Consider the following 15,933-nt stretch of genomic DNA (forward strand, 5'->3'; position numbering starts at 1 on the left):
AGTATATTATTATATTGGGGTGGTTTTTTTGAGGGAGATATAGAGAAAGAGAAAGGAAAGAGAGAGAGAGTGAGCCTTTCAGAAACTATCATACCACTGAGTATATCCCAAGTGTAGGATATGTACCACGTGGGACCTTAGATGCTGCTGGTGTTAGATGCTCCAAAAACTCATCATTCAATAAGACCAATCACATTGTGAGAGGGTTATTATTTTTCTAATTCCCTTTTCGTCTTTATCCTTATATCAAGAAGAAAGTTTCCATCTGGTGCTCATTTGTCTTTCACACCTTTCTAAAAATCTCAATTTTTCATTTGTAACAGAGGAGGGGAAGGCTTCAGGATCAGGACCTTTAGCAGGCAACCATGTCTACCCGGAATTTGCTACCATTATTTTAGTTATATTGTATTTATTTTCACCCTGGCTTTTTTCTTATTGAGAGTGATATTGCTTTTTCATTTATAGTAGTAATACGTTTCCCTTTATAATTAAGTATTTTTAAAGTGAGCTAGTTTAAAGAGAAATAATAAGTAACTATAATGCAGATGGTTCATGGGTTGTAGCCAAAATCAGGAAGGTGTATTGATGCTGGAAGTCTGGGAAGTACTGATACTTTCTAGCCACTCCATTTTGCAGTTGGCGGAAACTGAGACCAGAGAAGGAGAATGACTTGCACAGCTAGTTTAGTAGAACTCAGACCTTTTAACTCATCCCTTGGGCCTTGCAAAAATCCTCTCTGGGATTGCTTGTTTTCCTCACTCTTTACCTGAGAAAATGAAAAAAAAAAAAAAAAAAAGAGAGAGAGAGAGAAACCAAACCACTGTGTTACAAACCTAGGCTATGATAGATAAGTTGTCATTGGCAGCAGTGACATAATTTATACCTTCAAATTCAGGCTAAAGCAGCCTGCAGGAAAAGTCAAATAAGCTTACATGTCTGCTTGGAGATTTTACAAAATTAGAACTTTCCAATTTGCACTTCCAAGTTTCTCTTAAAACAAGATCATGTCACAAAAATCAACGAAATGGAAAAGCATACAATGTGGCCATTAGGAGAGCAAACCCTGGAGTCCAAGGGAACCATGTTTCAAATACCAGCTCCATAATGTCACTAGTTGTGGATCTTTTAAGAAGTCGGTTAACCTCTCCAAGCCTCAGTTTCCTCATTTGTAAGCGATGAGAATTTCATGCCCACCATTGTGAGGGTGAATTCCTGATAAATTGCTTAACCTTGTGCTAGGCAAAGAGTAAGCATGCAACCATTGTTAAGTATCAGCAGTGTTAAGAGGGTGGATCTGAAGGAGCCCTTTGGCCTTGGAAAAATCGTCTCTGGGAATGAGGGATTGGGACAGAAATGAGGAAAAGGAAAACTGGAAGGGAAAACAGGTCTACTTCAATCAGGCATCTGTTCGGAAGCCCCAGGGGGTGGGGGGTGGGGGGAGATGAGAACATACACTTCCTGGATCTAGTCTCGGAGCACAGTACCCTGAACAACAGGAGATGAGAACAATTCTCATCGTTAATGAGGCTGCGGCTCCTAATCGGAGCATGGAATAGAATGCGTTTGCTTAATAGAGATCATTTCCTTGCCTTTTGCCCAACTCCCCAGCAGTGCCAGCAGCCCTTTGTTTAATAAAAGGTAGGGACTTTGAGGAGTGTGGTGGGATGGGCTGTAGGAGGCATTACTACCCTCATTACTATGATAATAGTTTAATCACAATCAATATTTATGAACATGCACAGAAGCCGTGCAATCAACCAGTAGCCCTGCAACTCAGTTTTCATGTTCTTACCTAAGGATGCTTTGCAGGAAAGCCTGGGCTGTCTCCCACCTTCCCATGGCCCCCTGTGAAGCTCTACAGTGGTTCACAGAGGTCATTTCAGAATATTATCCTTGATGGTTACAGTTATATATATGAGGTCTTTTTTGTGAATATTCGGTGAATATTGTAATACATTTTGTTGTTCAGAATACTTCCACAGTCATGGTAGGACTTTTCTCTTCACACTTTGTTAAATTGTCTTGTGAAGAGGCAGTGTAGGGACAACCTGATACAGTAGGGAATCCTTTGAAGTCAGGCCCACCCACTAGGGTTCAAATCCTAGCTCTGCTACTTCTTGACTGTGTGCCCTGAAGACAGCAACTTAACCTCTCTGAGCCCAGTTTCCTCATTTGTAAAGGGAGGAGACAAGTTCTTAGAAGATGTGAGTAGGACACTGTAAATTAGGTGTTCAATCATTGGTAAATGCATTCATGGTTTTACATATGACTATCAGTTATTAAATATTTCTGTATTGTTCATGAGAAATCTGAGTAGTTCATTGCTTTTCCCAAGGTCACATAGACACTAACTGAGAAAGTAGGAGTAAGAGTCAAGACTTGGTCAGTATTCTCTTTTCCATTGTCTGAAATGTTATTAACGCTGGATCCATTTATAGGCAACTTAGAGAAACCTTATTTTTTAAACATCTCAAACTTTAACTCTTTTCTTTCAAATGGGAATCAAATTTTGAAAGCCAGTGATCATTTTTCAAGCAATGGATATCTGGTGAGCTACCCATGAGAAATTTTTGGTGTCACAGTTTCCACCTCTGTAAAAATGGCATTTATAAACTCTGGCCTTCTTAAAAAAGGAAACAAGGGACAATGGCCTCGTGATGTATGTGCGTCCGTGTAGCATTTGACCCAGTGCTCATATGGAAATAGTGGCTCCCAGCTGGCCCAGCACAGTATTGACATTCGGTAAGCAAAGAAGACATTTTAGGCCCTCTGGTGACAGAGCCCTGGGAATCCATCATGCTGTCTGTGATTCCAGATACACTTCAAGGGTTGTGTTTTTCTCCAGTCCTCAGGAAGTATTGGAAGGGGCTTTCACTGTAATTGTCACTTGGCCCCAGGCAGAAGCCACTGAGGTTTGCTCAACTGCTCACCCGCACACGCAGTCCCAGTACATCCGCCCACTCACACATTCTGTCTCACCCAAGCAGTCGGTCCCTCAGTTGGCACTTAAAATTTATTCATCTTCCCAAGATGCACTTAGAGCATCCAGATTATGTATTGAGGGTTGGTTCTGTTAGGTTTTGGTTTTGCCTTTATAGAGGACATATCCCTAAACCATGATTTCATCAACCAAACACCTTGAGAAAGTTACCCTGTGAAAGATACATTCTTCCTGCAAAATCCTTTTCTCCACTAGAATTGAAAATGAAAATTCTATCACTTTTGTTCCTTTTTTCAATAATTTTTAATGAAAGTTATATCGGCACATGGTTAAAAAAATAAAACGATACAGAAACATTCATAATTTTTTTAAAAAAAGACACGGTTCTCTGTCCTACTCCTTTCTGCTGTCGATCCCTTCCTTCAAAAGGAAACTTTTTAACAATTTTTTAACCCCTGGAGTGCTAAGTACTGTTATTATTTTTTTTTATTGTTATTATTTGGAGATAGGGTCTCACTCTGTCTCCCAGGCTGGAGTGCAGTGGCACGATCACAGCTCACCGCAGCATGGAACTCCTGGGCTCAAGTGATCCTCCTGCCTCAGCCTCCTGAGTAACTGGGAATATAGGTGCACACCACCACGCCTGGCTAATTTTGTTTGTTTGTTTGTTTTGTAGAGGTCTTCCTATGTTGCCCAGGCTGGTCTTGAACTCCTGGTTTCAAGCAATCTTCCTGCCTCAGCCTCCCCGAGTGCTAGGCTTGTAAGCACGAACCACTGCACCTAGCCTTTGTAGTCATTTCCTGACTGGTCAATCTTAATGATTATTTGACTCCCTACTGTAACAGAGCTTCAGCTCACTTTACGTCACCCACTTCTCCTCCACTCTCCTCCTGTTACAGTTATACCAGTATTGTTCTTCCTGTCTTGGTACCATTATAACTTTAAGCTGTACCCATCCACCTTTATTTCCTGTTTCACCCACAAAATGAGACTATGACACCCATATCTTTTTTCTTCTCCTGCTTCCTCCTCCAATTTCATTTTCTAACATAGGCATTCTTAACTCATATCACTTAAAAATGCAATAGCCTATATTTATGAGTGTCCCTTGAGTCTAGACCAGCACTGTCCAATAGAACTGTCTAAAATGATGGCAATATTCCATATCTGAGCTGTCCAAAATAGTTGTCACTAGCCACATGTAGCTCTCAAGTACTCTCAACTGTGACTAGTGCAACTAAAAAGTTGAATTTCAGTTGTATTTTCTTTTAATTTATTTAAATTTAGGGAGCCACACGTGTAGGGTCAGACCAACCTTAATATACATGTACAATTCACTAGAACAACCTGATTTTCCAGCAGAAATGACAATGATTGCTGGCACATAGTTCTTACTATGCCCAGGGACTGTTCTAAGAACTCAGTCAATAACTCAATAACCTTATGAACAATACAATTATTCTCATTTTACAGATGAGGAAAATGAGGCATAGAAAGGTTAGGTAACTTGTCAAGTAAGCGGCAGAGCTATTGAAAGTAATGGCAAAAACCCCGATTACTTTTAAAGCAACCTAATGGAATGTGGCTCCACGCAGTCCAGCTTGAGTCTATGCTCTCAACCACTTCCCTATGAATAGGCTGGGCTGGGGCTGAATGTCTGATAACTTGGTGTCTCTCCATGTGGCTTTTTTCTCTCTAAATAGGATCTCATCCTCCTGGGCTTCTCCATGTGGCTTGGGTTTCTTGCAGCATGGTAGTCTCAGGGTAGTGACACTTACATGGCAGCTGGCTTTCAAGACTGAGGAAGCAGAAGCTGCCAGACCTCTTCAAGACTAGGCTCAGAATTGGCATGGCACCACCTCCGTTATATCCTCTTGGTCAAAGCAGTTGCAGACCAGCCCAGACTCCAGGCAGATGGAGGAATAGGCTCCATTTCTCAGTGAGGGAAGAGCATGCGCCTACGGAAAGCAAAAGAATTGATGGCAAGCATCTTTGGAAACAAACTATCACAATGTGAACTGGACTTCGGGTCTACATTCCAATGCAGAGAACTCCACAGACCCGTAGTGGTCTCCAGGGATCTCTTTTTATGAGGTTAGGCCTGATAAGCCAGCGAGAAATAAAATCAGAGAGGTCTACAGCACACCTGGAACATGGCCAGTAAAGAGGAGAGGAAGTAGAACAGTCAGGCCTCTTACTGCAGGATAAGTCACACACTCTTACCTGAAGCATTCTAACCTTGAAACAGAAGCAGCACACCCAAGTTTCAGATATGTAAAGTTTAATGACCCCAACCACTAGGGGAACACAGCCCAGCCAGTGCACTGAAACCTGACCAATCACCACCCTTGGGAGGTGGAGGGAAAAGGAGTATAAAAATAATAGCCTACACAAATTAAACACATACTGTGTGCCAGGCTCTATGCAAAGATGTTTACATGTATTAGCTCCTTTAGCCCTTTACATGAAGTAAATGAATTAATACAGGGAAAATGCTTAGAATAGAATTCCACCTGTGGTAAGCACTTGAGAAACTCATCTTTTTAAAAATTAATAATCCACACAACCACCCTATAAGGAGGAACTACTGTTGTTATTATCATTATCTCTATTTTCCAAAAAGTAAGCCGATGCTTAGAAAGGTTAGTTACCTGGCCCACAGCTAGTGGGTGATGAAACCAGATGCCAGATCAAACATCTGTCTGCTGATCCCAAGCCCTTACTTTGTATGCTGCACTAATTAGGGTGTACCAAAACAAGAGACCCTTTAAGCTCTTCTTATACAGGCACCAAATACCAGTTCCTTTTGAACTGATCGTGCCTAGTGGTACTTTCTTAGTCATCCTATAAGAGTGCTACAGCTCAAATACCTACCGTAAGAAAGTGCTAGAAACCTCTAACCTCTACGCTGGGTACTGAGTAAAGACTGCCATTCTCTAAAGTTCATTCATTCAACATATTTTTATTGAGCCATATTTTTATTGAGCCACTACTATATGCCAGGCAGTGTAGACACTAAGGAGAGAGAGCACCTACAGTCTAGATATGAGGCTGGTGAGAGATGAAAAATCAAACCAACAGATGAAATGATTTTAGGGATGGTACTGAGTAACATTTTTACATACTGAATTGCCTTGGTGCAAAAAAATCTACATTTCTAAATTGCTTGAGTTAGGGAAGTGGAAAAGGGAGCAAAGTAGCATCATTAACCTTGTAGCAGAAATGTCAAAGGCCAAACATTGAAGTAAATTTTGCTAGCCCTTTGAAATGGTGGTGTGGTCTGCAGTTTCTAGGCAAAGGACAAGAAAATTAACTCAGAGCTCTTGTGAAGTCAAACAGGCAGGGGTGGAGTCAGCTCACGCAGAGAATAAATCATTTCCTTGTTTTTTTCCTTTTTTTTTTTTTTTTTTTTGAGAGACCATGGGGCGCTCGGGCAGTCACTAATGCGGTGGTATCTGTTCAGACTTCTTTCTTCTTCCATCTTTGAGTCTTACCCGCCAGATTTCTGTTTGCAAAAAGGGCCTAATCCACTTTTTTTTTGTCTGTGCATTGATTTAATAGTATCAAACCCCAAGGTCCTCGTGGTCTGCACCTGGGTTGCTTTTCCCCTAATGAAGCAAGAGAAGTGGTTTAAGCCCCTGCCGCGCTCCCTATCAAAGCTGCACAATGATTAACTCAGGTCCCCTTTTTAGGGCCAGGCAGAAGAAAATCCCTTAGTCATCAGCATTGTGAAAATCCCAGAATGGTGAGTGTTCAATGAAAAGATTACCTTGGGCACCTGAAAAATAATGGAAGAGCTCAATAGAGAAACCATTAAGCCTGTCTACACTGGCTAAGTGAGGTGGAGGGTCGAGGTAATTAGCTGGGACATTCAGGCCAGAGTAACTATTTTGGACTTTCTGCATGGACTCAAATGTATTCAAGTCCCTCATACATTTTTTTTTTTTTTTGGAGAAGCTATTTACATCTACATAAACAAGAAAAAAATAAGACTTAAATATAACTGGTTAATAAAAGTGGTTTGATAGTTTTTTAAAAAAAACTGAATAATAGGCAGCTTAGGGAATGGGAGGTCCAAAGCTGTAACTTATTAGTTGTGCGCCTTCAGGCCAAGTTGCTTATCTCTTTAAGCCTCAGTTTCTTCAACTGTAAAATGGGAATATTAACGAGATCCCCCTTAAAAGGTTTTGGAGGCAGAAATCATGGAGCACATTCATCTTACAGCTCCTAATATGGCACCTGTACGTAGTAAGTGTTCTTTGTTTCAGGCACATGAAAACATGAATAATTGCTCACTGACAGCACCTCCTCCTAATTTTATCCTTAGCCTCCATCAGCCTCTCTGGATTTGTGTCTCTTTTTCTAAGCTTTTTCCAGAACTGGCTCTATTTGGAGAGTTGGGGACAAGAGGGTTCATGAATGCTGCTAGAGAAAGGATATGGGTTGTCCTACCAGAAGGGATGGTCAGAAAGCAGGGAGTCCCAGGAGATGAAGTTCTGCTGAGGTCACAGTTCTTGCCTCTCCTTTGAAGGCAGTTGAGACCCTGCTCAGGAGTGATGCCAGACCAGGTATCTGGGGCAAGCCCTACCCCCTCCCCTTTGTTTCCTGTGCCCTAGGGTACATGGCTATGATTTGGTCCCAGAGAGTAATGGATTGTGTTGTTGATTATAACCCATGGCACTGGCCTGTGGAACTTCCCTCTCACTTATGCCCACACTCAATCATACTTAGGGAAGAGAACAGTTCTTTGCTGTCAGCCTCAACATTTAGAGGGTGAGTTCTCAGTGCATAGGGTGTCACAGAACTGGCAGAAAGTATGCCAGATGGAGAATCAGCTCAGATACCTGTTGGTAACCTGGGGAGATTCCAGCATCCTTTTTATAGCAAGAAATTGCCCATGGGCCAGAGGTGGAGAGTGAAACTGACTATCACCATCAGGCTGAGGAGCATGTGCTTTGTCTACACTGGTAAACCAGTATTACCAGTAATCAAGATAAGCATAGCTACATTTAGTTGAACCCTTTGAGTAGCATTATTATTGTCCCATTTACAGAGGAGGCTCAGAGAAGTAAAGTAATGGCTAGTCACCAAGCTAAAAAATGGCAAAGCCAGAGTTTTAACCTAGCTAATCCTGAACCCATTCTCTAAGCCACTTCGCTAGATTTTAAGTTAAAAAAGAAAAGAAAATTACACACACACACACACACACACACACACTCTTTTAATAACCATTGATGGAAAAAAAATACATAAAGACAGAAAGCTACTATATTATATAATGCTTTTAAAGAAACGTGTGTTTTATTCATCAAAACAATATCTAATTATAATGTAAAATAGTCTTGTGTAGATGGTGAGAGCTGTTGGTTACTTGATCTAGATACAGTGCCTGGTGCATGCTTTGATTTTCTGGCAATAATTCCAAAGCTCTAGTGGGTCGGGAGAATCTGGTCATTCCCTACTACCTAGAGTATAGCTGGCAAAAAGACATATTCCTATGGATATGGATAACTTAATAAAAGGTGATCCTTAAAAAGGGAACACTGCTGACATTACACAGGAAAAGATTCTGATCCTGGTTCTGTCAATTTCTCCACTCTGCTACATTTATCTACTGTAAAGAATGTAACTGGTGACAACTTCCTACCTCTTAAGGGGACTTGAATCAGACAATGAAAAGCAGCCTTTGAGATAACCTCTTATGTAGGTAAAGAAACAAATACGAAGAAAAGAAAAGAAAAACACGTCCAGAGCCTTCTAACTAGCCTCTACTTGAGCTTCTCCAGTGAGGTGGAGGTCTCTATCACCAGACATGGCCAGTTCCTAACTGGACTGTGATCATTGTTTAGACCTTTTTCTAGCGCCCTGTAATTTTACACATTCATTCTGATTCTATGCTCTGGAACCATTGTGAACAAATTCAGTTCTTCTGCACTAAAGCTCCTTAATTAACTACATGAATATTACGGTTTTCTTTGCAATTAGCCCATCTTTTTCTAGGCAAGATGCCTTTTCTTTCGCTTTCCTTATAGAATATACTGCCAGACTCCCCCTTTTCCTCATCATCAATGTCTTTCTTCAAGTTCAATATCCAGCGGCTGGGTATGTAGCTCCTGCCTGTAATCCCAGCACTTTGGGAGGCCGAGGCAGGCAGATCACCTGAGGTCACGAGTTTGAGACCAGCCTGGTCAACATGGTAAAACCCCATCTCTACTAAAAATACAAAAATTAGCTGGACGTGGTGGCAGGTGCCTGTAATCCCAGCTACTCGGGAGGCTGAAGCAGTAGAATCACTTCGACTCGGGAGGCAGAGGTTGCAGTGGGCCGAGATCGCACCACTGCACTTCAGCCTAGACGACAGAGTGACACTCCATCCCGCCCACCGCAAAAAAAATGTTCAATATCCAGAACCAAAAATGATACACACATGTCTCTAACAAATAATAGACCACAACTTACCCTGGGTTTTTTTCCTGTTATTGTGGGATGGGAGGAGGATCACTAAGACTAAGTGCAAGTCATCATTTATTAAATAAAAGAATAATCCTAACAAACCGAGGGCTGGTGCATGAAGGAGAGTGGATGATTTTCATTCATGACAGAAACTTGCCTCATCTTCCCAAAATGCCTTTAAAGGAATAGAATTATACTGCTGTCATTCTCCGGATTGTAACTGCATGTTAGTGGTAAATGGTAAATGGTGTGTTTAAAGGTTGATCATTTCAGCTGTAGCAAAACCCCTACCAACTGCTAAGCATCAACGTCACAGAGTACAGGAGGAATTTCTAGCTGAGAAGAATTGTTTTGCTAGCACCTGCTCTGACCACTGATGCTCGAATTCCTCATACTTTTCTACCAGTATTGAGGAGATCAACAGTTCGAAGGGAGAAAGTTGGGCTCAGATGACCATGTGGGAGTCTTGGCTTCTCTGCCTCCTGTCTGTGATCAGGAGCAAATAAATTCCTTAAATTCTATGGATTTTAGGTTCTTGATTGTAAATGGATCTGATTGAATCGCCCCCTTTTTGCAGGGCAGCTTAAAGAAGAAGCTGTTTGTGAAAGTGTTTTGCAATGAAAAATATCACAGAAACATTAAATAATAGTATACATTGAGGAGACATGAAAAAAAGGCAAGCCACCTTCTTTTTTTTTTTTTGAGGCGGAGTCTCGCTCTGTCGCCCGGACTGGAGTGCAGTGGCCGGATCTCAGCTCACTACAAGCTCCGCCTCCCGGGTTTACGCCATTCTCCTGCCTCAGCCTCCGGAGTAGCTGGGACTACAGGCGCCCGCCACCTCGCCCGGCTAGTTTTTGTATTTTTAGTAGAGACGGGGTTTCACCGTGTTAGCCAGGATGGTCTCGATCTCCTGACCTCGTGATCCGCCCGTCTCGGCCTCCCAAAGTGCTGGGATTACAGGCTTGAGCCACCGCGCCCGGCCAAGCCACCTTCTTTCCTGAACTAAGTTCTAGCATAGGAATGAAGAGGAAAGATTTGGAGTTTAGAATCTTTTAGTAGAAATGATAATTGTGCAATATCTGGAGAGCCTGCCTCAAATCCCTGTAAGGACTAAGAGTATTTTCCTTTACCTACCAGCCTCTGCAGGCAGTCAGCTTTCTATACAACTATGTTGGTTTTCGGACTAATCAGTGAAGTGGCTCCTTGATCCAGTCTTGCCTCTGCTTACTTCTCAATCATCACGAAGCCAGAACTGGTCATTAGCTTTCTCTCATTCCTTCCCTCTATAATTTTTCCCTGAGTTCCCTTTCTAAGCCAGTACCAGGTGAATCATTGAGACAGCCATGAGCAAGACCAAGATAGCCTTTGCTCTCATGACATTATATGGGAGGTAGACACTGTGCCCCCCCCAAAAAAAAAAAAATTCGGCGGAATTGCAACCAATGCTGCAAAGAACAAATATAAAGTTCTAAGAGAATCTATAACAGGAGACTCCAGGAATCATCTTGGGGGCTGGCAATGATTCAAGACGGTAGAATACATTGCCCTCTCGATAATTACCTAATTGATGTGTGTTCCTTGCTTTAAAGTTTACAAAGCACTTTCTCGTGTGTTTTCTCATTTCATCAAGCTTTCAGCCCTGCAAAGTACACAGTATTGTCACCTTGGTCTAGAAATCTGGAAACCCAGGCTAAGGAACTTGGCATGAGTTCCCCAGGGTCAATGAGTTCTGGCACTGAAAGAACTTTTGACTCTAAATTCTGGGCTGTTTCCACCCCACCCTATTGGTTCATTGGCTGTTTTCTTTTGAGAGCTGACATTTTTGAAGCTAGCATTGAGAAAAGAGCAATAGAGGAAATCACTCCCCTGGGTACTTTTCTGGGAGACATTTGGGTGAAGTTGTGATTCCTAATATTGATCTCAGCCAAATTGCAGGAGGAAGCCTGGCTGAGATGTGAAAAGACATCCTAACTGCTTTTTGTGCGTTGCAGTCTTTGCAGTTCCCAGTAAAAACAGAAAACCCTCTCTGACCCCAGATGTAACCCCTTGGTCTTAATTGTGCCTAGATAACATGTGTGACCTGAGTCAAAATGAAACACACAGAATATTAAACATACTCCTATAGGCTTTATTTCTCAAACCCAGCTGTTCATTGGTTTCTCACAGTACTCAGAGCTCACCCACATTTGCTTATGAATTCATCATCTTAGCTGCCATTTGTTCTGTGCTTACATCCTGTGGCTAAGTGTGAATTCATCCTTATCAACCTGCAGAAATAGGCACTATTACTAATAATAACTCCATTTTGCAGATGAGGTAACTGAGGCTCAGAGAGATGAAGTAACTTGCCCAAGGTCACACAGCTTCTAAGTGGTAGGATTGGGATTCAAACCAAGGTCTGACTCCAAACTCCATGCTCTCAAACATAACACTCTAGCACACTACCATACTCCCTCCCCACAAAACTAAAACTTTTATCACCACTTCCTGCACTTCCCATCTGGAATTTTTAGCACCTAAAATCAGGAGACATAAAAGCAGCCTTTGGACAGTTTTGAAAGGTTCTCATTCCCCTACCCACAGAAAACATCTCCCTCTGGGTTGAGGATGTCCATCCTCCTCTTAAAAATCTGAGTTAATGAAAGCTGAGAACTCAGGTATTTCATTATTTAGTTAGGACAACCTGCAGCCATATTATACAAAGACCCAAGGTACGAGAAGTAACAGCAATCTTAGTTGCTTCTCTAGACTGGTAAGTCCCCCACTGATCGATTTGGGTTTAGCTAGTCACTTTTCTCTTTTTCAGTGGGAGGGAGGAAAATGTAAAGCTCCCGCTCCAGCAACAGAATCTGAATCAGTAAATTTGAGTGTGCATTCTCTGTTTCTGCAAAGCAGTGGCTATGGCTTGAAAAAATAGCAAACAGATTTTATTTTCTAGTACCTTTTTGTTTTTCCTGGTCAGCTGCATGTGCCAGCGTGTTGTTTTGATTCTGATGGGGATACAGCATTGAGCAGTGAACAATTAAACGTAAACACCAGCCTCACTTCCATCCTCTTCTTTCCTCTTTAGGTGAAGGCAGCTTCCAAATATGTGGATGTACCTGTGAGTATTTGAAAATTGTTTCTTTCGGGGTTTTTTTGTTTATTTTTCATTTTGACTTTTTGTTTTCATGAGACTTTTGATAGTGCTACTCATATTAATTGCTGCTAGCTAAACTGTGTGTTCCTGACTTGGATCATCAGAAAGAAGCCAAGACTATTTTGTAGTAGAATTTTTTTTTTCAGATAAGAAGAGGGTATGGTTTCTTTCCTCAGGAAGAAAGGTCCCACTTCACTTTCACTTTCATTTTTCATCAGTTTCTCTGGTGTTTCCTTCTGTTTTCCTCATGTTTACCAACTCTCCTGTGTGCACACCTTCGGAGGAGAGCCATGAAGCTAGAAACTTGCACAAGGGTGACAGTATTTTTTGTTAGGTTGGTGCTAAAGTAATTGTGGTTTTGCAATTAAAAATGTGGAAAACGCAATTTCTTTTGCACCAACCTAATAAAAAACAAATAAATTCTAAATTTGTTCATTTTGGGGTCAATTTTGCAATTGTTTTAAGGAAACCTCACAAAACTGCTTATAATTAGTACAGGCCTCATTAATGAAGAGAGCTCTCAAAGTTCACAGATAAAGCACTCAAAGTTGCCCAAAATTTACATTTAAATTGAGGTTAAGTACAACACATGAAAGCTAAAGTGTGGGATTACCTGTGGTAAATCAGGATACATTTATAGACAGACTTTGCCCTGCCTATTAGCAAAATAAAATTGGAGAGATTTTAATATATTCCAATAAAGCGAAAAAGAAAATGATTTTGTTTCTCCATTTCTAACAAAAGAGGTGTGAGTCCATTATAAAATATTAAATTTAGAGAGCTTATCTCAACAGCCACCAAGGGTCTTGTACTAAGCATTTCTCATTCTGAACGTGGTTAAGTACCCTCCTTGTTCAAATACTTATTTGTTAAAATTTGTTTTTTTCTAAAAGGATTTATATTAACATTTAAATTCATTTCCCCAGGAAGCTAAGTGTGTAATGGTTTATTGGCTTATTTCTCAAAGGAAGACAAAATAGAAAATTGGAGTGAATTTGGTGTTAGCATATATTTTGTTTGTTTAATGAAAGAATGTACAATCAATAATTGTGCTTTGAATTTATATAATATTCCCATCAACAAACCTCAGACTCCTTCAGGTAGACAGTTCTTATAATGGAGAATGGCAAAAGCTCACATAACTGCAGCAGAGAGAGAAGTTAAGTAATCTACTTTCTCAAGCCCCCAAAGTATAAACTTTCCCTTCACAGGGAGCTAACTACTCAAATTTTCTGGCCCTGTTTCTCCATGTTTAAAATGGAGATGACAATAATACCTAAGTCATGGGTTTGCTGTGCAAATTAAATGACACAACATACATAGAACATCCAGCACCATACCTGGCACTTATTAGGAATTTCAGTCCAGGAGAAGGACACATGTGGTGGTGGTAATGTGATGTCCACACTCTATTGCATATAGGTGGATGGGGGATGAATTTGCAGACATCAGCCTTGGGCTCCACTGGTCTTCAGCAGTGACAGAAGTTGAAATTCTAGGCTTTCAACCCAAAGATTTGGTAGTTGTGGTCTGTTCTCTGTTGGATCCAGAGCAGAGGGGGTAGCTCAGGCAGGTTTGAACAGGTGTCCTATAGACAAGGCCCAAACACCTAGAGAAACTTGATCCAGTCATTGGTACTAACATCAGGTTATGTTAGATTGAGTCACATGAAATTGGCATATTGGGGAGATCAAAGAAGTCAAATATCAGCCATTTCATATGGTTCAATCTAATAATTCCTACAAGCTAGGTTCAGATTTATTATAAAGATGGGAGGGCAGTAAATGGACTCTATATCAAAATGCAGGGTGCCCTGATCTGTACTCATTAAGTGTTTATGGATTAATTATGCTAAATTAGAAGACTTATTAGGTGTATTAGTCCATTTTCATGCTACTATGAAGACACCAGAGACTGGATAATTTATAAGGGAAAGAGGTTTAATTCACTCACAGTTCAGCATGGCTGGGGAGGCCTCAGGAAACTTACAATCATGGCAGAAGGGGAAGCAGACACGTCTTTATTCACATGACAGCAGAATGAGTGAAAGGGAAAAAGTCACTTATAAAACCATGAGATCTCCTGAGAACTCACTCACTATCACAAGAACAGCCTGGAGGTAACCACCCCCATGATTCAATTACCTCCCACTGGGTCCCTCCCACGACACTTGGGGATTATGGGAACCACAATTCAAGATGAGATTTGGGTGGGGACACAGCCCAACCATATCATTAGGCTATGAAGAAACAAATTGAATTAGTAGAGTTTTCACACTCTGGAGGGCAGAAGAAGTTGATGCAGCATGTTCCAAAATGTGGTACATTTACCACTGGTGATACAAAATGTAAACCAAGCTTGATAAAGCACTCACTAGAACAGTTTACATTTTATCTTCACAATAACCTCACTTTAAATATGAGGAATATGAGGAAACTAAGGTACAGAGAAGTTAATTTGCTCAGGACCCCACATTGGGTTAAGTGGAAGGGCTGAGATTTAAGCCAATGCCCTTAAAAATTCTGCCATACTGCAAGATAATTTCAGTTAGTGTATAAATAAACACCTTGATTTGGATAGTGGTAATTATTTTAGTGCATATTAGAAAAAGTGTTTTTTTACCAGCTATTAATGACTTAGGACAAAGCTAAACTTTAAATTGATTAACATATACTTTAATAGCTAATAATATTATAATAAACCTTTTAGTAAATAAATAATTTTATATAAAACAATAGTACATAATACACATATATTCTATGTGTACATTGTTTATATATGGTAGATAATAGTAATCATTTGCTTCTGAAATCAATCCTAGGAGGGGGTTAATATTATCATTCTGTTTTATAGCTGAGGAATCTGAGGCACAAAGAGGTTAATTAGCATATCCAAGGTCACCTGGTGAGTAAGCAGAGTGTGAAGATCAGGTGCTGTCAGTTGCACCATAAAGCTAGGGGTGTGGTAGAGTAGATAGCACTGGCTCCCAAGAGTCAATTATGTGCATCTCTCTCCAACTTTGAGAGCACATTGCTGGCTCACAATTAGCCTTGATGGGAGTATTTACACCATGCAAACTGGCAAGCACTACAAATCAGGGTGTTTTGTTTTGTTGTTGGTTTTGCTGGGCAAAGTGGCTCACGCCTAAAATACCCAGCACTTTGGCCGAGGTGGGTGGATCACCTGATGTCAGGAGGTCGAGACCAGCCTGGTCAACGTGGTGAAACTCCACCTCTACTAAAAATACAAAATATTAGCCGATGTAGTGGCATGCGCCTGTAATCCCAGCTACCTCCTCTGGAGAGGCTAAGCCAGGAGAATCGCTTGAACCTGGGAAGCGGAGGTTAAGTGAGCCAAGATGGTGCCATTGTACTCCAGTCTGGGCGACAAGAGGGAAACT

General features: G+C 41.0%; 1 protein-coding gene across 1 annotated transcript in view; it reads left to right on the forward strand.

The window, feature by feature from the left end:
- CADPS (Ca++-dependent secretion activator) overlaps positions 1-15,933 on the forward strand; it is a 482,801-nt gene that overhangs the window by 422,620 nt on the left and 44,248 nt on the right. Inside the window, 1 exon segment of the mRNA XM_011947195.1 lies at positions 12,465-12,497. Coding sequence (XP_011802585.1) covers positions 12,465-12,497 — 33 coding nt within the window.

The sequence above is a fragment of the Colobus angolensis genome, unplaced genomic scaffold, assembly GCF_000951035.1.
Source record: "Colobus angolensis palliatus isolate OR3802 unplaced genomic scaffold, Cang.pa_1.0 Scaffold26, whole genome shotgun sequence".
NCBI classification, from domain to species: Eukaryota; Metazoa; Chordata; class Mammalia; order Primates; family Cercopithecidae; genus Colobus; species Colobus angolensis.